Raw genomic sequence first — 24,251 nt, 5'->3', positions numbered from 1 at the left:
TTCTGAGATGAGGAGTCCTAAATAGCAAAGATATGTAGTTTTTTCTGGGGGAGATCAAGATAGCACCTGTTAATTTTTATTAATATTTGATTCTCTTTTCCTTTTCTTTACTAGAATGTCATATGACTTTTTTTGGAAAAGAAAATAAAGAAATGAGTAAATTAATAATAAAGTATCATATGAAGGGTTGGTTGGCAATCAGTGTTTAATGGGGTTGGGTGAAGTTAGGAGTTTACACAGCATGCATGATAGAGATTGTACGGTATCAAGTGAATTTCCAAAGGATAGTGGTGGGAAAAATGTCTTTCAAATAAAAGATAAGCGATGGTGTGTAACAATTATTCTAACCAGTGAAAAAAGTCTTGTCAAGTGATTAAAATTTTGAGTATACGGCAGCATTGGCGTCAGCCCTTTCCTCCACTGTTAGGAGGTGGTACATGTGCCGTCTGCAGAAAAGGGAAAGGGAGAGAGAAAAAAAACTGTGTGTGTAGTGTTCCCTGTACTTTTTGGGAAGCCAATGTCTGAGACCCTTGGAATGTGGCACGTGTCCTTGTAGTTGGAGGACTATGGCACAGTATAACAATACATTCTTCATCCCACAACAAACTATGGTCTGTCGGAAGATTATGGCGCAGTATAACGTGGACAGAAAAGAAGCCTTTTTCAGTTGAGTTATATGTGGAGTGGGCGATAAAATTATTTACAGTTTTGACCATGATATCCTCCTCAGCAGAGGGAACCTACATGGGCAGACTTTGGCTGCTGGGTTACTCACTGCATTATCACCTCTGGTAGTGAGCGCCAGGTCAGGCGGTTCTGGGAGTTCCGGTACCAGAGATGCCATAGGGGATGCAGGTGCCCCATCCTTTTCACCGGGGTCCCCTGGGTCGGGGTTTTATTCCTGAGGCCCTGTAGATTGGGACGGGAACACAGTAAAAAGTCTGACAACACCAGGTTTTAGTCCAACCTATTTATTTGATAATATTCTCACAAGCTTTCGAGGGGACAGCCTCTTCGTCAGGTGAATTAAAAGGCTGTCCCCTCGAAAGCTTGTGAGAATATTATCAAATAAATAGGTTGGACTAAAACCTGGTGTTGTCAGACTTTTTACTGTGTTTACGCCAGTCCAACGCCGGCATACCCACATCATGATTGGGACGGGAACCAGAGGTGCGTGTGCTGGCCCCAGGGATACCAGGTTTGTTTCTGATGCTATGGGGTGAGGGTTGAGGCCCCCTTGTAGCTCAAAAATTCCTTTCATGGTAATGTGGCTTGGTGAAAATTTTGCTGGGAGCCGAATGCCTTCGTTTGGTTCACATGGTACCACCTGGCTTTCTTGTGATTTACTACGACCTTGTACACCAAGGGGCTGGCCTTATCCACCATGGGAGAGGGTCCGGCATATTTGGGGGACAGGAACATACCAGGTTGGAAGATTCTGAGCATTATCTGTTGCCCAGCGTCATATTCGATGGGTTTTGCCTTATTTTGCTGCTTCCATTTGTCTGTTTTAACGGTTGCGGCCCGTTGTGCCTGTATGTTTTCTAGGGTGGCTCTCACGACATTCTCATGGGTGGGGGTCATGACTTTGGGCCCAGACTGATCCAGCCCGAGTAAAGATTCGATTCCTCACATAGGTCACCGGACATTGAGGGGGGGGTGACTGGTGGAACTAGATATGGAATTGTATACTATCATTAATATGAAGGACAGGACTTTGTTCCAGAAGTGTTTGATCTGCTGAATGGTTTTACAGATCATTACTTGAAGGTACAGTTCATCCTCTCTCCTATACTGCTGGATAGGGAGGTAAGCAAATGATGATTTGTTGTTTTATCCCGAACAATTCTATTACCCATTGCATTACCTGGACAGCGACGTGAGTGCCCTGATCCAAGTCAGTGCTGTGGGGAAGATCCCACCTAGTGAATATGTGCTGCACTAGGATGTCAGTCGTGACCTTAGCCATGTTAGTGTGGGTTTGAAAAGCTTCCACCCATTTATTAAATGACCAGGATGTATTTGTAACCACTTGGGTGGTAGGGGTCCGATATATTCAATCTGGAGATTTGTCCAAGGACCTTCCACAGGGCGAGTATGTCTCAGTTCCCATTTGTGGGCATATTTATCAGAATTGTTCTGTCGCAGGTGATACAATTATTGATGTAATGCCGCATGTCCTGTTCCAGGTTTGGCCACCAACATAATCCTTTGATTCGCTCACTTGTGGTCCTGCCCCTTCATGGCCCTGGACATCATGGTTTTAAAAAATGATTTGGTTGCAGTCCCTGGTCGGGACCACATAGGCCGTCCTTAAGGACAAGTCCATCCTGTACTGACATTGTGCCTCGCCATTTCCCAAAGGAGGCAGGGTTTGCCTCTTCCTGAATTTGTTTCAGGTTTGGTCACTGCTCTGGGCTTGTTTTTAAGTCTGGCTACCAGTAGGATCATAGAGAAGCCAGACCATAGGTGAGTAAGGCAATGCAGGGAAGAGAAATTTCATGGTGTGAGGCAGATTTCACAGAGAGGGCAGAGTTCATGGAGGGGGGAGGGAGTTTTCACTGGAGGGGAGATTTCATGGGGGAAATAAATTTCATAGGGAGGAGGAAGATTTCACAGGGGAGGGAGATTTCACAGTGGGTAGGGAGATTTCACGGGGGGTAGGGAGATTTCACGGGGGGTAGGGAGATTTCACAGGGGGTAGGGAGATTTCACGGGGGGTAGGGAGATTTCACGGGGGGTAGGGAGATTTCACGGGGGGTAGGGAGATTTCACGGGGGGTAGGGAGATTTCACACTGGGTAGGTAGATTTCACAGGGCAGAGGGAGATTTCATGAGTGGAGGGAGAGTTCACGGAGAAGGGGAGATTCTGGGTGGGATTTTCCCTTCCTGCTCGCCACAGGATCGTAGTGGGTTGGCATGGCAGACCGTGCAATGGTGCATTGACCTTGGATGGGATTTTCCGGTTTTGGGGCAAGCATGGAAAATGGTGACTGTGTGTGTGGAGTTTGCACATTCTCTCTGTGCCTGTGTGGGTTTCCTCCGAGTGCTCCGGTTTCCCCTCACAGTTCGAAAGATATGTGGGTTAGGTTGATTGGCCATGCTAAATTGATCCTAGTGTCAGGGGGATTTGCAGGGCAAATATGTGGGGTTACGAGAATGGGGCCGTGGGTGAGATTGAGACGTATAAGATGATGAATGGGATGGATAGGATAGAGGTGGAGAGACTCTTCCCACTGAAAAAAGACAGTAGGACTAGGGGGCACAGCCTCAAGATAAAGGGGGGGCGTTTTAGAACGGAGTTGAGGAGGAACTTCTTCACTCAAAGGGTGGTGAATCTCTGGAATTCTCTGCCCGTTGAAGTGGTGGAGGCTGCCTCGCTAAATATTTTCAAGAAGCGGGTTGATGGGTTTTTGATAAGAGAGGGGATTAAGGGTTATGGGGAGAGGGCCGGAAAGTGGAACTGAGCCACGACAGATCAGCCATGATCTTATTGAATGGCGGGGCAGGCTCGAAGGGCTGGATGGCCTACTCCTGCTCCTATTTCTTATGTTCTTATGTTCTTATTATGATGGGTGCACAGTTGATGGGCCAAATGGCCTCCTTCTGCACTGTAGTTACGGCTTCAAATCACTCTGTAACTGTCGGTTGCCAAAATTCCCTCTCTCGTGCACCCTGTTTGGCTAATTTGTTCACCCTTATGTTCCGAAGTGGGAAGCTGCAGTGGTGGGCCTTTAATTATGCCATATTCCCGGTCTTGGGCAGTCTGAAAAATAAATCTTAACAATGGGGCTGATGGCAGAGGTTTCCCATCTGCCAATATGAATCCCCTTGCTTCCCATAGGGGCATGAGATCTGTTAAACTGTTATGGTCATACGTACGTACTATCGGAGTGTATGTCTGCAGGTGTGGGCAGCCTGTCAGGGTGGCTGACTACATATGCTATAGCTGCCTGATCTTCAGCCTGTACCCTCATATGTGCCAAAAGTTTTAAGCCTATCTCACTCGAGGGTTTGCCTTCTTAGTATTCTATGTAATCCCACATCCTGTTCTCCTGTTTCCCTCTTCCACCATGGATGACCCATCTACAAAATCTTTGAACTGTCCTGAGCCTGGGTTTGGCCAACTTTCCCTGGCTCCTCCCCCTTTTTTGGCAAAAGTAGTCCCTTGGGGTCTTTTATTGCCGGAATCTGGCATTCGTGGAACTTCCCCCCCATAGAGTAGGTTGCCTGACAGGAATGTGGGGACGTTGACTGCAGTGTCTCAGCCCTATAACATGAGCGTCCATTGTGCTATACTGTTTTGACTAACCGTCCATTCTTTAATTCGACTGTTCGGCAGTAGTTATGTGGGGGTGTGTTCTGTAAGTATGGTGAGAGGATTCAAGCCAACTATGTAATTAAAGCAATGCACTGCCCAGAAAGCTGATAATAGATGAGTTTCACACACTGAAAAACTTTGTTCCACCAGACTTAATATGTATAAGAAATTGGGCCAAGTCATCCGTGCTGTTCTTGGTGGAGCATGGTGGCTAGTATGCTGTCAGTGACTGCTACTTCAAGAGCAAAGGGGATTTCAGGGTTGGGTATCTATAAGGCAGAGGCTTGTGCAACGGATTGTTTGAGGTCTGAGAGTGCTTGTGTGTGTCACCCAGTCCAGACCCACAGGGTGTTTTTTCATATAAATTCAGATAGGGGAGCGCTTTAGTGTCAAAACCATCGATGTGGTTCCCGCAGTACTCCACCAAGCCTAGAAAGGAGCGCAGTGAGCTGAAATCCTTTGGTAAGAGAAGGCATGTTGCAGACTCGATTCGCTTCCTTTCTGTCTCATGCTTTCCCTCAGTCACTACTGTATCTAAGTAAGAGATACATAATCTGGGCTTTCTCGGGATTTACCTCTAACCCCAATGTAGTGAGAAGGTTCAGCAATTCATCCAATAATTTGAGATGTTCCCCTCTTGCTTCAGTCTGTAAGAGGAGATCATTTACATATTGACCAAACATTCTGGCTCAGGGAATCCCTCCAAGCCCTTTGCTAAGTGCTTGTGAAACATGGAGGGGGGTTGTGAAAACCTTGTGGTAAACACATTCAGGTGTACTGTTGTCCCTGAAACTTGAAGGCAAATTTGTATGGCCAGTGGTGATTTAAAGAAATCGACCAGAAGCCATTATTGATGTCCAACACTGAAAAATTTTGCTTGTGGTTCTTGTTTCATCATGGCTACTGGGCTAGTTGCTACGGTGGGGTTGTGCTGGGGGGGGTGCTGTGGTCTGATTTAGGGCTCATCAATTAATGGTGAGCCTCCAGGAACCACCCAGTTTCCTTTCTGGCCACATGGGGGAATTTGATAGTGGAAGCAAGGATGCAGGACTCCTTGTTTTAATAAACTGCTAATCAGCTTGCTTGGGGATGCTATACTGTTTTTGGGGTTTGGGGTTTAGGGTCAGGACCTTCTATGATTACCTCCCCTGTTATTCGGCCACAGTCATGTTTGTGACTGGAGAATACCTATGTGTGTTTGGCTAATATACCCCTGTGCTTCAGGGTCCTCTGTCATTTCTATGGGGCTGATACACAATTCTCCAAAAGTGGAGATTTGGTCTACATATCTGCCAGTGGCCACCTCGACTTGGGGTTGCTGGATGGTTGACATTATACACAATTAGTGGGGTCAAACAATAGGTTGCATTTCCTCATTCAGTTGGACCTAGAATGTGCTCTGCCTCTCGGTAGAGTTTAACCAGGATAGCAGAGTGATGACATACTATATCACCTCGTTGAAATTCCAGTGGGTCTGTTTCTAAGCCCTTATGTAAACGTCCTATAAAGTTACTTAACGTTATTGTTTTCCTGGTAGGCCAAGTACAGCCGAGGTCAAGGGACGTGCTAAGAGTGGTACGGGATCCCCCATGTCTCATAGGAACTCAACGGGGCAACCTCCGACTTTGCCTTTTATAAGGGGTTTCCCTATACTATCCCGTTCGGTGTTGCAAATCCAAGTCAGGGAGGTTTGGCACCATTATGCTTCCAGTCCGGAGACTAAGTCGGGGTAGAGGCTAAAAGGGATGTCAGAGGCATCTACTGGGGTTGTGGTGTATTGTCTGGCAGCTCCTTCTAATGGCATTGGTCAGGGTTCTCCTCCATGAAAATGTTGGGGTGGTCATGGAATCTGGCTGGGTGGGGCTCTACATTCCGTAGTAAAATGGCTGAATTGGCCACAGTTGTAACACTGTGCTTGTGGGGTTGGATATCTGGGGTTGGTTTTGTCTTGTTCTCTGTACCTGGGGTTGGGACTGTATCGGAGTTCTGTGTGGGGCTGTGGTTCTCTGTATCGATGATTGGCAGAGGTGAGAGCCCTGAGTTTCCCAGTCCCCTGTTTCCACCTCACCCTTCAGTATGCCAAAACGGGGCCAGGTCTAGGCAGATTGGGTTCATCTTTCTGTGTTTCGTGGCCTTGGGAGTGTCTATTTGTCTGACTTCCTGTTCCCACATGCGAGTCATTTTGTGAATGGCCCAGGCTTCCGTACATGTATTATCATCAGGGTCAAAATTCTCACAGGCTTTCCGACTTCCCTTGGTGGCGTATGCTATCAGGGTCCAGATCCATGTGGACCAGTGATGTGCACTTAATTGAACTCGATTTAATTGGCTGAAAACACACCAGTTTGGTTCCGTAGTCAGTTAGCATAGGTGTTCCCCTCTCTTTTGTTGTCAGTTGTTTAAGCCTTTTACTGGGTCATCCCTATTGTAGCCTATGGCAGTCAGAACAGCTGCCTTCATCTCTGGTAGGGTTCCCCCGGCCACGTTCTTGGGTTTGGGTAGGGGGGAACGGGTGGTGGGACCTGGACATAACAGAATAAGTTTAACCTCTTCTGCCTCGTCTAGGTCATTTAAAACACGATATTGGATGATCTGGTCAAAGAGAGCATTTGGATCCCCGGAGGGTTCGAATACTCCGATCGCTTTAGCTATGTCAGTGAGTTGGGTCATGGTGCATGGAGTTAAATAAGTCACATTGTGGTTCTGCCTGTTCTGTCATCAAGTGGTGACCGGATTCATCAGTATGGGAACCAGATTAGTGACTGGAGTTATTGGGATAGGAATTGGACTAGGGATGGGATTTACTGGGATGGGGGCTGAGTCTCAGTTTTCCAGGATGAGGGCCGGATTGGGTGATGCTGTTGGTTCCATTACTGGGAGCGGAGGTGCGGGTCCCCAGTCGGCAGTGGCGCTAGCTGTTGCATAATAACAGACATCCCCCCACTGTACCTTTGGGTCACTATCCCTGATTTTGATGGTGTATGCACACATTGCACCTCTTTTTGTGGCTAGTTGTGATTTTAAATTTTCAATCTCATGCGGGCATTGGGTGTGGTTTGTTGCACCGGCAGTATTTTCCTTTCCTGCTTGGTGCAAAACTTCTACTGCAGCCTGCAAGTCGCTGCATTTATGTTTAACTTCCTCTACCTGTTGCAGCGTGGCCTCTCTCTCAGTGATAGCGCAGTCTTTTGATAGGCTTTAACACATTGAGCTTGGAACTGGTTCATGTGTATCATATTAATCTGGTTCGTTTCTTCTCGTGTGCCTACCTCCACTTCCAGTTGTTGTATGCGTGTGGTAGCACTCATTAAGTCTTGCTTTAGTTGGTTTACCTGGCCTCTCTACCCATTTAACCCGGATAATCTCCGCTTCACTACAACGGAACTGTTCTAGACAACTGGCAATCGCACGCGTCTTACTAAGCTTGGGAGCCCTTTACCATTTACCCATTTCCTTATGGGCATGACTCCAACAATTCGCTACCTCGGATTCCAGATCCAGTTTTCACCCCACTGCACCCATTTGGGCCATTTATGGGTTCAAATATGTACGGAGGACTTCCTCCCATTCAGCATGACTGCCCACCATTATTTTCTTTTAGGATTCGTCATGTGGGTATGGGTAAGGGATCGGGGTAGGGATCTGGTTTTCACTAAATCCCCTTCCGTAGATTTTACCCAAACTCCCTTGACTATCCTAGTTCCAATTACACAGTTTGTCCACGCCGTGTTACAGACACTGCATTTATGGCCCAATTTACTGGTCAAATCTGATTTAGTCCTTCGCTCACTTAAGACTGGCCATCACGTGGGGCTGTTGCCCTCTATCCAAGCTTAGACAGCATGTTGGAGAGTACTGGGTTAAAGGTCCAACTTCAGAGCAATGTATCACAATTGAAGTCTCATCTGGGGTGCCAAATGTTGTACCTATAAAACCTCAGGTACTTTCAACCAGTTTACTTACTCAAAAGTTTTACCCAGGTGCCCTTATTTGCGTGATGGACAAAGGACAATCACAAATAAAGGTCCAATAAGTTTATTAATAATAATGCTATTAACCCTTAAATTATTCAAATAAAACAAAAGGATACCCCAGATTCAAGTGATGGTTTGGTTAAACTGCAGGCCCGTCATCTCAAATGTGCGTCTCAATGGCGTCATCTTCCTTCCTTTCTTGTCAGTCTTCCAGATGGTTAAGGTCGCCTCCCTCATCGAGTCTTCGCTGCTGGTGTGTCTGAGATGCATACCTTTATCTCCCTCCTCCCTGCCTTTCAGAAATTTCTCTGGCTTCTGGCCAATGAGATCTTGGGAGGGTGGGGGGGGCGTGGTGTGGTCCCAATATCCAGTGGGTTTCTTGATGTCTGCCTGGCAGGACATTGGAGTCCGCCCCCAGGTGTCCGTCATGACGGTGTTGCTTACGTGTAACCTGTTGCCACATTAGGTAACTGCAGGAGCTCAAGGTGACAGAAAGCCTGGCCCAATCTGGTCGTCTAACAGTAGGCCATGGGTCCTGCTGTGTCTCAGTGCGATAATCTTTGATGGGTGATTGATGGGACAGGAACAGACATGTTTCTGTGTTTTTATATATTTGACCTGAATCAAGTCTGGCCTGCCTGAGGTTTGTGCTTGATTTTAAAATGCCCAATTCTTTAATTTAGGACATCCAATTTAATCGGCTTTCAGACTAGGTCCTGATTATGTTACCACACCAATCTTGTCTTTAGTGCAGGCTTGATCCTAGCCCTTGCCAGCCAGCTCTGGGGGAGTGAATGACCTGAGCTCTATCATCCTCCATCAGATTGGGACCTCACCTTGTTGTGGACGATGTTTTCCTACATGAAGACAGATGTACAGACTGTGAACGGACCAGATGGCAAAGCGGAGATGAACATAAGAACATAAGAAATAGGAGCAGGAGTAGGCCATCTAGCCCTTCGAGCCTGCCCCGCCATTCAATAAGATCATGGCTGATCTGTCATGGCTCAGTTCCACTTTCCCGCCCTCTCCCCATAACCCTTAATCCCCTCTCTTATCAAGAACCCATCAACCAGCTTCTTAAAAATATTTAGCGAGGCAGCCTCCACCACTTCAACGGGCAGAGAATTCCAGAGATTCACCACCCTTTGAGTGAAGAAGTTCCTCCTCAACTCCGTTCTAAACCGCCTCCCCTTTATCTTGAGGCTGTGCCCCCTAGTCCTACTGTCTTTTTTGAGCGGGAAGAGTCTCTCCACCTCTATCCTATCCATCCCATTCATCATCTTATACGTCTCAATGAGATCTCCCCTCATTCTTCTAAACTCTAACGAGTACAAGCCTAGTTTATTCAGCCTCTCCTCATAGCTCAACCCCCTCAACTCCGGTATCAGCCTAGTAAACCTCCTCTGCACTCCCTCCAAGGCCAAAATATCCTTGCGCAGGTGCGGCGCCCAAAACTGCACACAGTACTCCAGCTGCAGCCTCACCAATGCCCTATACAGCTGCAGCAAGACCTCCCTACTTTTATATTCAATCCCCCTCGCTATGAAGGCCAGCATCCCATTCGCCTTCCTGACCACCTGCTGCACCTGCAAGCTGGGTTATGACTGCCTTCTCTTTGTATTGTGTGAACTGCTGTAAGAGCGAAGGAGGCAATTCACATTGGATGTGAGAAGAGATGAAAGTGTATGCAAGAGAATCAGTGGTGATGTCCCTTGTGGTCAACTTCGTACATGGAACGGCAAATCTCCTCTGCAGCGTGTTAGCACTGACCACACTGGTAACTTCCTGTCAGTCTTTTGTGGTCAGGTTTGTGGATTTCCAGCTCCCTTCACAGGAAAACATATCTCCTGTTAATCCTCAACAGCCTGGAGGAGTATCTGTTGTGTTGTCACTGAACTTAGGGGTGTTTAGTTCTTTTCGGGGCTGTTCTGACGTTTGCCACATTTGGTCCTGGGCTGCAGAGAGTGAACATGTGCACAAGCACATTTTAAATAGGGGGCCTGGAAATATGGGGCAATAGGGTAATGGTGGGACAGATGGATCCCACCGCGCCTCATCATAAATTATAACATGCTTCACGTTGAAGCATATATAATGAACTGAAAAGCGGATGATCTAGTGTGGCAACCCACGTGACTAGCCTTGACAATCAGGCCTGAACTTTGCTATTCAATCTGGCATACCTATTTGACTTGCTTCCTTACAGGGATCAAACAATCAAATCAAAGTTGTTTGTTTAAGTGTTGCCAATAACCAGCATACAACATTCACTAGCATCCAAACTCCTACACTGACACATATAGATAATGTCCAAGAGACATTTGGCAATGACCTCGGCAAGATAACTAAAGTAAAAGCAAAATACTGCTGATGCTGGCAATCTGAAATTAAAGCAGAGAATAATGGAAAGACTCAGTAGGTCTGGCAGAATCTGTGGAGAGAGAAACAGAGTTTTGTGTCCATCTGACTGTTTTTCAGAACACGATAATTCTGATTCCACCATTTTCCACTGTTCTGATTCCATCAAGTGGAATATGTAGCCTGTACCAGTCTCCCCAGTTTAAACTCCTCAATGAACCTTATTTTGCTTAGGGCAGCTATGTTGTAGCATTCTGGCTATGGAAACTATTCTGCACTCTATTCCTGTATTGTAGTGCAGAAGTGTTCTGACATGCCATCAACCAAATTATAATGACTAGTACAAAAACAGAAAATGCTGGAGAAATTCAGCAGGTCTGCCAACATCTCTGGAGTGAGAACAGAACTAACATTTCGAGTCAGGATGAGCCTCCGTCAGAGTTGAAAGCAAAAAAAACACAAGATTTCTACTGAGGTGGGAAAGGGTTGTAATTGGATAAAGGAAATGGTGATGATGATAAAAGCTGAGAAAGGTGCCAAAAACTTCCATGAAGTGATCAGAATGTGTGAATGACAGAACAAAGGTACAGATTGTTAGGGGGCTACCTGAGGAATGTGACAGTTGGCCCTGAAGGGGTTATGGGTGGGGGATGGGCAGGTGCACGGTTTGGAGAAAAGATGGAGAGAACGCAATTACAGAAGTGAAAAAAATAGAACTAAGAATGAAAAATGATAAAAATGGATGAATGAGATGAAAAGAAGAAATTAAATAAATGGAAATGGGGTGAAGATGGAGGGGAGTGTTTTGCTTTTATTTAATGACTTCCTTTGACCGAAGTGAATGGGTGATCAGCCAGGAGCAGTAAGCTGGTAGGTACAGGGAGAGCGGGTTGTGTTTAGGGTTCCTATTCTGCCTTCTCTAATTGGGCAGAGCAGCACTCTACATGAGAAGATCTACCCTTGTCACCTCAGGAGGATAGCACTCCATTATCTGCCCCAGTATGTGGAGAGCAATATCCTGAGTCTACCTGTGTGCAGGCTATGATTGAAAACTCTGGACCCAATTTTACCATTGCATCCTGTCCGATTTTCAGGCGCAAAACTTTGGTAAAGTTGGGGTCGAGACGATTAGTGCGATCTGCAGTCACGCCTGCGTCAGCGCAGATGCCCACTTTACCAAGGCCCGAGGATGGCCGTAATTTGAACCGCGCCAGAAAAGGGAACAACGAGGATTTAAATGTATTTGCATGCATTTAAATTGAATTAATGGGCTGCCCACCCAACTTTACCAGTATTTCCTCCTTTACCATCGCGTTCACATGTCCAGATTTGGCACGAAACAGACATGCTCAGACATGTTTCGGGCACTCCAGCTTCTGAAGAGGTAAGTTCAGAGCTTCCAAAGGCTCTCTAATTCAAATCAGTAGTTTTATGGCGGGGTAGGTAGGTGGGGTGAGGGGCAGGGTGGGGGGCGGGGTGGGAGGGTGGAGGGAAGGGGGCGAGGATGAGGCAGGCCAGATCGTTTTCTGAGGAGGAGGGAGATCTGATCATTTTCTGGGGGAGGGAGAGACAGATGATTTTCTGGCAGGAGGGTGTTGGGAGGCCCGATCATTCTCTGATGGGAGGAGGAGAGAGGCCAGATCATCCTCTGGTGGGTGGGGGGAGGAGGTGGGAGAGGAGGCCATATCGCTGTCTGGTGGGTGGGAGGGATGAAAGAGGCCAGATGGTTTTCTGGTGGGGATGGTGGGGGATGGTGGGAGGGGAGGAGGAGGAAGGCCAGATCATTCTCTGTGGGAGGAGGGGGAGGGGTAAGAGGGAGGGGAGTCTGATCACTCTCTGTTGGGGAGAGGAAGGCCAGATGGATCTGAGGTGGGGGGCAGCTGCCATTTTGCGGGTGATCGGTGGGGGAGAGTGGGGGAGTGCTGCCACTCTTGGTCTTGGTTGCGGGGGGGGTGGGGTGAGTGGATAAGGGGGACAGTTATGTTGTGGGGGTGGGGCGATGTCTGTGGGGGCCATCGCTCCCACTTTTCACTCCAGGTTCGCTTTATACTCTTTTTGCAGCCCAGAGCGATGTGACAGGTGCGTATTTTTCAGATTTTTCTTTCATTGCACATGCGAAGTTCAAAGCTCCAATTGAATCTGCAGCATTTCGGGCACAATAAGCCGCACCCACAACACAATTCACACTTGTGTTTTTTTTCAGGCTAAGTGTGTATGGGGGCACCTGAGAGCAATTTTCCAATCTGAATTGCACCCAGATTCAGCACTTAGAATCAAAATGGTAAAATCATGCTCTGTGAGTAGTGTTACCTTCCTGTTCCTGTTATTACTTCCCTACGAGCACAAAACTTGGTGTTCTGTGTTTGAGTTGATGACTTGAAGATCAATTTGTATGTTAAGTATATTTAAGTGGGCGGGAATTGTTATGAACATCATGACAATGACAAATGCAGTAAGCAATGGCCCTGCCCAGAGATGTCCAGCAAGGATCAGGACCATGCCTGCATTGAAGGCAAGATTGGCATCTCCCAACAAGCCAGTGAAGGCCTACCAACAGTTCCTCAATCACCAGCCAAAAATGAGAGCATTTTAATGTTGGTGACCATGCAGGTAATTGGAGATAGGTAATAAATGCATCCAAACCCATTTCAGCATAATCCAAAGAACAACTATGTTTTTTTAAAAACTTGCTTCAATGACATTCAGGTTACCTTTTCACCAATTTTTATTTACTATGCCATGGGTTGAGAGTAGGTAAGAAGTTAAGGTTTCAGAAATAGTGTCTCAAGTTCAACTGAGATGCATTCTTTTTCTTAAACAATTAAACTGCTTTCTTTTAGATGCGGTTGCTGCTGTCAGTGAGTCGAAAACAGCACGTTTGATAGAATTGCAGGCCAAAATTGAGACAATGACACAGCAAATTGAAACACTGGAAAAGGAATACAGTAAGCTGGAAAAAGAAAATGTCTCCCTGTGGTAAGCAAATAGTAATGATATATCTTTCAACACCATACAGCATTGCGTACCATATTCAGTAGCATCCTTGGTTTTGCAAGTAAAAATGTGTTATTTTCTCTCAATGACTGCATTTTGAATATTGGACGTATTGCTTTTGAGATGTTGGAGTACATCCAATTCGAATAATGGGAGGAAAACTTCTTGTTTTTGGCTGTGACGGTCTGTTGTGAAATGTATCCAATATGTTGTTGCCATGAAAATAAAACACTTCTCTACAAACATGAGCTAATTTGCTTCCTTGAATTGAGAGTTATTTGAATAATTAAAATAATGCTTTTGAATAAGTAAGTGATAGCTAATCATTTTATAACACACAAGATAGCAACTTGCAATTATTTGGCACCTTTAATATAGTGAAATGTCCTAAATAACTGCTAAGGAACATTTTCAAATAATATTTGATAAGGAGTGACATAAGAAGTTAGTAAGACATAACTGAAAGCTTATCAAACGGCCAGATTTTAAGGATTATTTTAAAAAGGTGGGGAGGCAGAGAGGTTTAGGTTGGAAATTGCAGACCTGCTTGGAGCTCTGGCAACTGAAGGAACACAGTAAAAAGTCTGACAACACCAGGTTTTAGTCCAACCTATTTATTTGATAATATAGCCATACAGTGGTGGAACGATTGCAGTCAGGTTTGCACAAGAGAACTGAATTGTTGGACTGCAGAGATTTTGGGGATGGAAGAATTTACAGAGAGAGGAGGGTGGCATGGAGGATTAGAAAACAAAGATAAGAACTTTAGAATTGAGACATTGCTGGATGGATGGCCAATGTAGTTTAGATCAGTGAACTCAGATGTAAATAGTGATTGGGACTTGATGTGGGTTAGAATACAGATAAGAGTTTTGGAAGTGGCCAGTGGTGGTTGCACTGTCTTCTCCTGTGAACACCTCACTTTAGTCTACCTGCTTGCCTCTTAAAGTTCTAATACTACCCATCAATGCCATTGGTCAAGTTTTCCACCCAGATACTGCATTTTTTCATAGTTTCTGACTTTTCACCCTGGGTAATTCTGCAATCACTCCCCATTTAGAGAAGATACTTCTCTTTTATTCTTCCTGTCAAAATGAATAATTTCACATTTTCACATATCATACTCCATTTACTTGATCTTTCTCACTCACTTTATCTATAACTTTTTGTGTCTTCCTTATGCACTCTCCGCAACTTAATTTCCTATCTTTGTGTCATCAGTAAAATTTGGCAAACATCCCATCCATCCCTTCATCTAGACAATTTATATAAATTGTAATAGTTGAGACTCCAGCTCTGATCCCTGTGGCACACCACTTGTAACATCTTGACATCCTGAAGTGCTTCCTGTTAGCCAGCCAATCTTCCATCCATGTCAATATGTCAGCCCCCATGCGATGTGTTTTTATTTTCCATAATAACCTTTGATGTGGCACTTTATCAAATGCCTTTGAGTACAGCACCATCCACTGGTTCCTCCTTACCCACAGCAGCTGTTCCCTCAAAGCTCTCCAACAAGTTCGTTTAATATGATTTCCCTTTCCATGGGAAACAATGTTGACTTTGCCTGATTACCTTGAACCTATTGAACCTATTTATTATTGTCATATGTGAAAAGTACTGTTTCTTGGGTGCTATACAAACAAAGCATACTATTTATAGAGAAGGAAATGAGAGAGTGCAGAACATAATGTTACAGTCATAGCTCGGGTGTAGAGAAAGATCAACTTAATGCTAGATAGGTACATTCAATAGCGTGATGGCAGCAGGGAAAAAGCTGTTCTTGAGTCGGTTGGTATGTGACCTCAGACTTTTGTATCTTTTTCCTGATAGAAGAAGGTGGAAGAGAGAATGTCTGGGATGCATCGGGTCCTTAATTATGTTGGCTGCTTTGCCGAGGCAGCGGAAAGTGTAGACAGAGTCATTGGATGGGAGGCTGGTTTACGTGATGGATTTGGCTACATTCACAACCTTTTGTAGTTTCTTGTGATCTTGGGCAGAGTAGGAGCCATACCAAGCTGTGATACAGCCAGAAAGAATGCCTTCTCTGGTGCATCTGTAAAAGTTGGCGAGAGTCATAGCTGACTCAAATTTCCTTAGTCTTCTGAGAAAGTAGAGGCATTAGTGGACTTTCATAACTATAATGTCGGCATGGGAGACCAGGACAGGTTGTTGGTGATCTGGACACTTAAAAGCTTGAAGATCTGAACCATTTCTACTTTGTCCCCATTGATGTAGACAGGGGCATGTGTTCTACTATGCTCCCCGAAGTCCAAGACGATCTCCTTCATTTTGTTGACATTGAGGGAGAGATTATTGTCACCAAATCAGTTCACCAGACTCTCTATCTCATTCCTGTACTCTTTCTCATCATTGTTTGAGATCCGATGCACTGCGGTGATGTCATCAGCAATCTTGAAAATTATAGTAGGAGAATTTGGCCACACAGTCATGGGTGTGTAAGGAGTATACTGTGGGGCTGAGAACACAGCTTTGTGGGGCACCAGTGGTGAGGCTGATCGTGGAGGTATTGTTGCCTATCCTTACTGATTGTGCTATTGCCTAGTTAATAGCTTCTAACATTTTCCCACGACAGATGTTAAGGTAACTGATCTAGTATTTCCTACTTCCTGTTTCCTGTCCTTTTTGAATAATGGAGTTACATTTACTTTGAGGACAGTATGGTGGCACATTGGTTAGCACTGCTGCCCCACAGCACCAGAGGCCCTGGTTCAATTACCAGCTTGGGTGATTGCCTGTGGGGAGTTTGCGCATTCTACCCATGTCTGCATGGGTTTCCTCTGAGTGCTTTGGTTTCGTCCCACAGTCCAAAGACGTGCGGGTTAAGTTGACCGGCCACACTAAATTGCCCCTTGGTGTCGGAGGTTAGCAGGGTAAATGAGTAAGGTAATGGGGATAGGGCCTGAGTGGGATTGTGATCAGTGCAGGCTCGATGGGCAAAATGGCCTCTTTCTGCACTGTAGGGATTCTCTGATTCAATCTATTGGGACCTTTCCCAGAAAACAAAGTGCTGGAACAAGTTTGTAGGTCTTGCAGCAACTGTGGAGAAAGAAACAGAGTTAATGTTTCTAGTCTATATGACTTTGTCAGATCTGAAGAGAGGTAGTGTGATGCTAGTATACCTTTAAGAAATTGTTTTTTTTTAAATCGTACTCTCTGCAGTTGTAAACTGTTCTTTTGGACAGCCGGGCTGTCTGGTTAAAAGTCCTTTTATTGCTGCTTCAATGGTTTAAATGGAGTTTTGTTTATTTTTACTCTGAGCCTCAGGTACTTTCTGTGATTTGTTTTATGATCTTGCATTGTTAGGAGGAAGACTGGTCGGAAGGTAATGTCTTTTGGGCAGTTTTCTTTCTTCCTAGTGAATTCAGTGTTTCATTTTCACTTTGGCTACTGGCTGCAGTTTTATTTTAGAAGGGGATTGACATCAGACTGAAAAGCAATGTTTCTCTTTACCCCTGGTATTAGAAATTCTGTTGGCTAACTGGAAGCAAGGCTTCTTGCCTTCCTGGTGTGAAAGTTCTGCTGTTGGTGGGTTGCTAGTTAATACCTAGAGCCTCTCTCTCACTCTCTCCCTCCCAGGTGTTATGGGGAACTGTTCTGACTTCAAGCTTGTATGTATACCAAGAGAATTTCAGCATACAACAAAGGACTAAGTTCCAGTATCATGTGAGCATTCGTATTTTCTGTGCTAAACCTGTGGCAAGGGTGTTGTTTAAGGAAATTTGATTGATCGGAACATTTCATGTATTTATTAAGGTTTATACAATATCATAATTGTTTTTCTTTCTTGTTTGTAATTGGTAGAAGTTATTACTAATTTTCTTTCTATGCATGTTAACTGTATTCTTAAATAAACTTTGTTTGATAAAAGCTCCCTAATAGGTCAGTTTAATCATACCTAACGTGAAATATCTCATGCTCACCCTAACCAAATTCAGATTGCAAAATTTATGATCCAAGCAGACTTTAAACACTTTGGAGTTTCTAACCTGAATTATAATTGTTGAAACCTGTCTGTTAGTCAATCTCTTGACACAGGTATGGGGAATTGCTCCTGGAGCTTATCAAGTTCCCCCTGTGTGTCACGATGGTGGATGCACATGGGAGAAGGGTGTATACTGCAAGCACCACTTCATATCAACACCGGAATATTGTGAAATTTATGCAAAAAGCTCATTATTATGCATTAAATATACAGTCACTGCTGCCATGTTACTTATTGACTGCATGCTTGTATGCTGGGGAAGGGACACAAAGCTTTTTGAGGAAGCAATGCGTTGTTGCTGCAGACAGCAGGAAGAAACGTTAACTATTAAAAATGGGTGACAGTAGTCCAAAGAAGTCACCCAAGTACTTAAGTGCAGCGTTCAAGGCTCTAATCAGGCAGTATCAAGAGGAGGGAGATCACATTCCTTTCAGGAGGGGCAATGACTTCATTGAAAGTTCAGCAGCCTTCTACCCGCCAAATTATAGGTACTAGGGCATACCTTGTAGGAGTTGGTTCAAGTAATTGAGTGCACAATGTAAACATTAGGGGATTGACTAGGTTGATTTTTAATTATTTCTGTTAACTATTATGCACATATGGAATATAGTTTTTTGAGTATTTTATTTCTTCCCTTTATGTGGTGTAGGTATTGCTGTTTTAGTCAAAGGAGAACTGAAGGAAAGTAATCAGAGGATGGAGAATGGGAAGCATCCTTCAGATGAAGGGCTTCTGAGTTGCTTCATGGGCTTTTGCAGCTAGGAGCACTGGTGGTTAATGCTACTTCTATTCTTGCTTCTTATCGTGCTCCTCTTCCATCTCTTGCTGATTGATTGATATCTCAGTTTAACAAAGTAATGCAACACATGGCCGTAATTCTGCGGCATATCATAAAGCTGTTCCTAAATGGAAGCCGATAGAAATGTTACTTCAGCCTGCAAACTCTCAATTATTTTTCTAGTAGCAGCCTATACATCTATATTTGTATCTGACAGGAGAATGAGCCATGTCTGAAGAGTATATCACTTTCTGCTTAGTAATTTGCCTGTCAGCCTGGTTGAATAATGGCAGCACAAGGACAGATGCAGGATGAATGAATTTTGACTGCTGCTAGGAAACTGGGTACAGACCTGCATGATGCAATTAATGCTTGTGGTATGTCATGAGCTGGACAATCAAGAAGTGATATTCCTTTTATTCATAAAAGCTGTCATAATGCTAATGGTCTACACATTTGGTAATATTGGTACAAATTTCGGCACTTTGGACCCTGTGTAGCCTACAATTTGGACAAGGCCTAATATTTTATCATGCTGCCATTTTCTGCCCACCAAGAGAGACTCAGTGATCTCCAGATATATCTGCACATTGATTTTGTTACAGCCACCTGTTGCAGCTTGTAAGAGTTTTGGAGCACAAAAACCTGGAACCATCATGAGTATGCCAGCTAGAGGCAATGTTATTTTGTGGCCTTGTTAGGGGCTCAAATTGTGACTGCAGCAGATGAAATATATTCCTAATAGCATCATCGACAAAGTGAATGTGCCCACTCATTGCACTTCTGTGAAGTTGTGCAATGAGATGTGTTCCCCAAAGTTCATCTATTATGGCTATGACTTCCTTCACAGTGCCCTCCTCCATCTTTGTTACCCAGTTGGTTCTGAACTCTGCTGCTTTTGTTACTGTTGCAACTTTTCTTCCACCCAAAGGCAGACCTGTGGATCACACTCATCACTGCAATAAAAGTGTTTCCAAAAATAACCAGCGTCAGCAGAACGCTGTTCACAGAAGTCAGCATTCACTCGCGTTTAGACAAAAAAAAGCCAGATGTTAACTAGCAATCCAATAGGATGAAGCAGCAAGAGACTTCATTGGGGTGGATGAGCCCTTTAAATAACGCTCATGTTGGATCAGTGCTGATGATTAATCCCATTCAGCAAATTGTGGCACTATCATATGTATTTCAAATATGGGAAAACAAATTTTCTAAAAGAATCCAACAACAAGCGTATTCCAACATTATAGGCATACCTGTAGGACTCCTATTGAGCAGTCTGAAACAAGATGGCAAGGCACAGAATGGGGGTGTACATGCTGCCTGAATTGTCGGTTCTTGGATGAATGTAAAATGAACACAGTGCAAACAAATTTCTCAGGCATGATGTCCAAATGAGTATGCAGAATACATAACAAATGCTTTTTGTTGATCATATATGCTGAAGTTAGAATGGTACCAGGAACATTTTGTAGCAATGAGCCTTTCAAACTGCCTGACTATAGGATTAATTATCCACTGCGTTTTTTCTGTCGTTTCTTTTTTCAGCCCCACACAACATAAAGCAGGAGCTCAATATAATTATTTTGTATCCCAGTTGAATGAGGTGATGGGAAAACGTACCAGTGACCAAATTACATTGAATGAAACATATGATAACATACGAGATACTCAACGTAAAATTGTTCTTGCCACCAGAGATATTGCAGATTTGAAAGAGGAGGTAAACAAGGAATGCACAATGTTTGAAGCAGAAAAGGAAATCTTGACAACAAAGGTAATTTCCTCATGGATTCTAAATGAAAAATAAAATTCTGTTTACACATGTATTTCTGTTAATATATAAACTAATTTCAAACCATAAATTTAAATTTGGAAATTAGTTGTTGTTCTTTTGAAATGAAGAATAGTTTCCTTGGGCATGTATTATGTGTCAACCACTGAGAATTTCCTTTGTATTTGTGCCCAGAAATGTGTCATCTGGGTGCAAATCCAAAGGATTGCATTGCACGCACAGCATCCAAAATGTCCAAATCTTCTCAATCTTTTACAATTAACTTCTCTGCCCAAAAGCATCTCTACCCATAATAAAGATTAAAGAACATTGATTACACACAAGCTTCCTACAGTTGCACTTTTTCAATTGCTGCAGCCAGCAGTTACTTTTCTCATATCTTGGCAATTTTTAAGTGTTCTTTTCTGAAATGATTCTTACTGAGATATGCTCTGTATTTATGGGAAGGGGTGGGGGGTATTGCTGGGGATATGGGGGAGGGAGGGGCAGTCTTGGTGATAGAGGAGACACAGGGCTATGGAAGATTACAAGTAGGCATCGGAAAGACTATTTACACTTCTCTGTCGAAAGGTTCTTGATGTGGAGATGCTGGCATTGGACTGGGGTAAGCACAGTAAGAAGTCTCACAACACCAGGTTAAAGTCCAATAGGTTTATTTCGCAGCATAAGCTTTCGGAGTGCCGTTCCTTCATCAGGTGAGTGAGGACTTGTGTTCACAAACAGGGCATATACAGTTTGTGTCTTATATACCATGTTGTGAACACAAGTCCTCACTCATCTGATGAAGGAGTGACACTCCAAAAACTTGTGCTGCCAAATAAATCTGTTGGACTTCAACCTGATGTTGTGAGACTTCTTACGAAGGTTCCTGACACAGCAAGCTTCCCCAAGGTTCACAAATTAGCAGTGCGTCAACAGTCTTCGGAAACCCACTTTCCGACACAAAATTATCAGGGGAAGTGAAATTTCAATTTCTAACAGGGTTTAAAATTGCAAGGCCAATGCTACCTTAAGTAAACTACATGTCAGAACCTGCCAAGATTTGTGACCATACAAAAAGTGGTGGGCATTGGGAGTCTGAATAGAAATTTAAAAATGTGGACTTGCATGCCTCCCATTTAATCCTCCTTTGGAGAAGCACAATGCACTTTTCATGCCTTCTCTAATAACACCATCCACCCCACCTCCTCCCAATACAGAGCAAGTCTCAGTGAGAATAATTTCTAAAAGAAAACCTTACAAACTTGCCCAAACACCAAAAAAAAACAGTTTCCTGCAGCACCTGAAAATCTGGTTGATGAGGCAGACAAGGGTTACTCAGCATCAGGAGATGAAAATTCAGCCTGTGATCTCAGTTTGGTGCATTCCATGGCCCCAGTTGTTTTGATTGATTTGCTGCTACCGTTGAAGTGAATTTTCATGAGATTTCCAGGAAATATGAGTAAATTAGGACAGCAAAGTCGATGTGAAAATAAGCACATTTTGGGGTCTAACAATCAGAATGCCCCCCAAAGGAAAATCAAGGTTATTTGTTTGGTACCTCAGCTTTTGCAGGAATGAGATTTTTGTTTGAGTTAGGCTAATATATTATCATAATTTTCGATAGAATGCCTAAATACAGTTAGAACTTTTACCATGTTTGTAATTGCCACATGAATGTAAAGTTTTATTTATTTATTTTAGTTTAGAGAAACATATCTTCTAATTCAGAATCAGATTTCAGTAAATTTTGAGCAGAAGAGAAAAGTTGATGAATTAAATGCAAAATTGAAGAAGTTGAATGAGAGCTCGTCAACTCAGAAAGAGGTAAGACTTAAAGCAACATTAATGAACATGTAAAAGCAGAGGGAGGCAGTGGCATAGTGGCAGTCTTGCTGGACTAGTAATCTAGAGACCTAGGAGTCCCAGTTCGAATCCCCCAATGGCAGATGGCAAAATTTGATCTCGATTTTAAAAAAATGGGATTAAGAGTCTAATAATTACCATGAAACCATTGTCAATTGATGAAAAAGTCCATCTGGTTCACTAATGTCCTTGAGCGAAGGAAATTTGTTGTTCTTACCTGGTCCTACATGTGACTCCAGATCCACAGCAATGTGTTTGACTCATAAATGCCCTCAGGGGTGGGCAACAAATGCTAGCCAGCAAGAAATAATTTTTTAAAATAGAGAATGCTAGGAACCAAAAACAGAAAATTGTGGCAGCTATCATGCAAAACAAAAATGGCAGGTAGAGGTTATTATCTAAAATTGTTGAACTCAGTGTTGAATCTGGAAGTACCTAAGCGAAAGATGAGGTATGGCTTGTCAAGCATTGTCGAACTTCATTGGAATCATGTAGGAGGCTGAGTTCAGAGTGGCAGTGGACAGGAGAATTATACTGGCAGGCAATTGGAAGCTCGGGTTCATGCCAATGTACTGACCAAGGTGCTGCTGATCTCCACTGAATCCTGTTGACCTATTTATCTCTCTCTCTGATGTTTTCAGATGCCTTATCCAATATCAACAATTTGAGAAATAATTGTCGCAGCAGCATTTTAAAAATATCTCTTGAGCTATCAATCAAACAAATATACAAATAAGATACAGAAAGTGCTTATGTTTGAATTGAATAGCTTCGCTTCTCGTACAAACTAAAATGACAAGCAAAAGCCATGCTTGTAGATTGAATGGAAGTATTTTGCAAAGTGATCAATAAATCTATGTTTGGCCTCCCCAATGAAGAACAGACCGCATTATGAGCAGCAATACTGTACACTGAATTGATAGAACTGCATGTAAATCATTGCTTCAAGGTCAGCATTTGTTGCCCATCTCTAATTGACCCTTGAGAAATGGTGGTGAGTCCTTTATTGAATTGCTGCAGTCTGTCTGGTGTAGGTAGGTATACTTATAATGTTGTTAAAAAGGGAGTTCCAGGATTTTGACACAGCAACAGTGAAATAAGTTAATATAGTTCAATGTCAGGATGGTCTTGACTTGAAAGGCAAAGTGCAGTTATTGGTGTTCCCATATGTCTGCTGCCTGTGTCCTTCCAGGTGGTAAATGTCATGGGTTTAAAATACGCTGTCATAGGAGGCAAGGCGAGTTGCTGCAATGCATTTTGTGCATGAACATTTAAGATGCCGACCAAGTAAGCTGCTTTGTCTAGAATGGTTTTGAGCTTCTTGAGTGTCATTGGAGCTGTACTCATCCAAGTGGAAAGGATCTCATCACACTCTTGACTTCTGCCTTGATAGTAGTCAAGCTTTGGGGAGTCAGATGTGTTACTGACTGCAGAATTTTCCGTCCTGACCTACTTTTGTAGCCATAATATTTATTCATATAGTTGATGTAGTTCAATTTCTCGTCAATGTAACCCCCAGAATGTTGATAGTAAGGCATTCAGTGATGGTAGTGCCTTTGAATATCAAGGAGAGGTGATTATGTTCTCCCTTGCTGGAGATGGTCATTGCCTAGCACTTAAGTGGCACAAATGTTGCTTTCCACTTATCAGACTGCTGTAGTGTCTGAGGAGTTGTGAATGGTACTGAACATTGTGCGGTCTTCAGCAAATATCATAATTCCTGATCTTATGATGGGAAGAAGTTCATTGATGAAACACCAGAAGGTAGTTTGGCATAGGACACCATGCTGAGGAACTCCTGCAACCTGGGGCTGAGATGATAACCACCATCTTCCTTTGTGCTGGGTATAATTCCAACCCAGTGAAAAATTTCTCCTGATTCCCATTGACTTCAATTTTGCTAGGTTTCCTTAATGCCATATTGATCAAACATTACCTTAACAGAAATCACTCTCACGTCTTCAACTTTTTTGACCATTCTTGATTCCAGTGCTATAATGAGGCCTGGAGCTAAGCAGCCCAGGTGGAGCCCAACTGTTCATTGGTTAGAAGGTTATAGTTGTGTAAATGATTGAGGACCAAGAATAGAGTGATGGGGTAGTAATTGGCCAGATTGGACTTTTCCAGCTCTTTGTGGACTGGTCATACCAGGGAAATTTATTGGCTATAAGTCCTGGAGC

General features: G+C 43.7%; 1 protein-coding gene across 2 annotated transcripts in view; it reads left to right on the top strand.

Moving 5' to 3' along the window:
* Window positions 1-24,251, top strand: part of ccdc175 (coiled-coil domain containing 175) — a 136,069-nt gene that overhangs the window by 19,178 nt on the left and 92,640 nt on the right. For both annotated transcript variants that reach the window (XM_080202795.1, XM_080202794.1), the window contains exons 4-6: window positions 13,497-13,632; window positions 19,980-20,208; window positions 21,910-22,032. In XM_080202795.1, coding sequence (XP_080058921.1) covers window positions 13,497-13,632; window positions 19,980-20,208; window positions 21,910-22,032 — 488 coding nt within the window. The remainder of the gene's footprint in view (window positions 1-13,496; window positions 13,633-19,979; window positions 20,209-21,909; window positions 22,033-24,251) is intronic.

The sequence above is a fragment of the Carcharhinus amblyrhynchos genome, chromosome 14 (genome assembly GCF_965287045.1).
Source record: "Carcharhinus amblyrhynchos chromosome 14, sCarAmb.v2.hapA, whole genome shotgun sequence".
In the NCBI taxonomy this organism is placed as follows: Eukaryota; Metazoa; Chordata; class Chondrichthyes; order Carcharhiniformes; family Carcharhinidae; genus Carcharhinus; species Carcharhinus amblyrhynchos.
The sequence above is the reverse complement of the archived record's forward strand: the minus strand, read 5'-3'. Positions and strand labels throughout refer to the sequence as shown.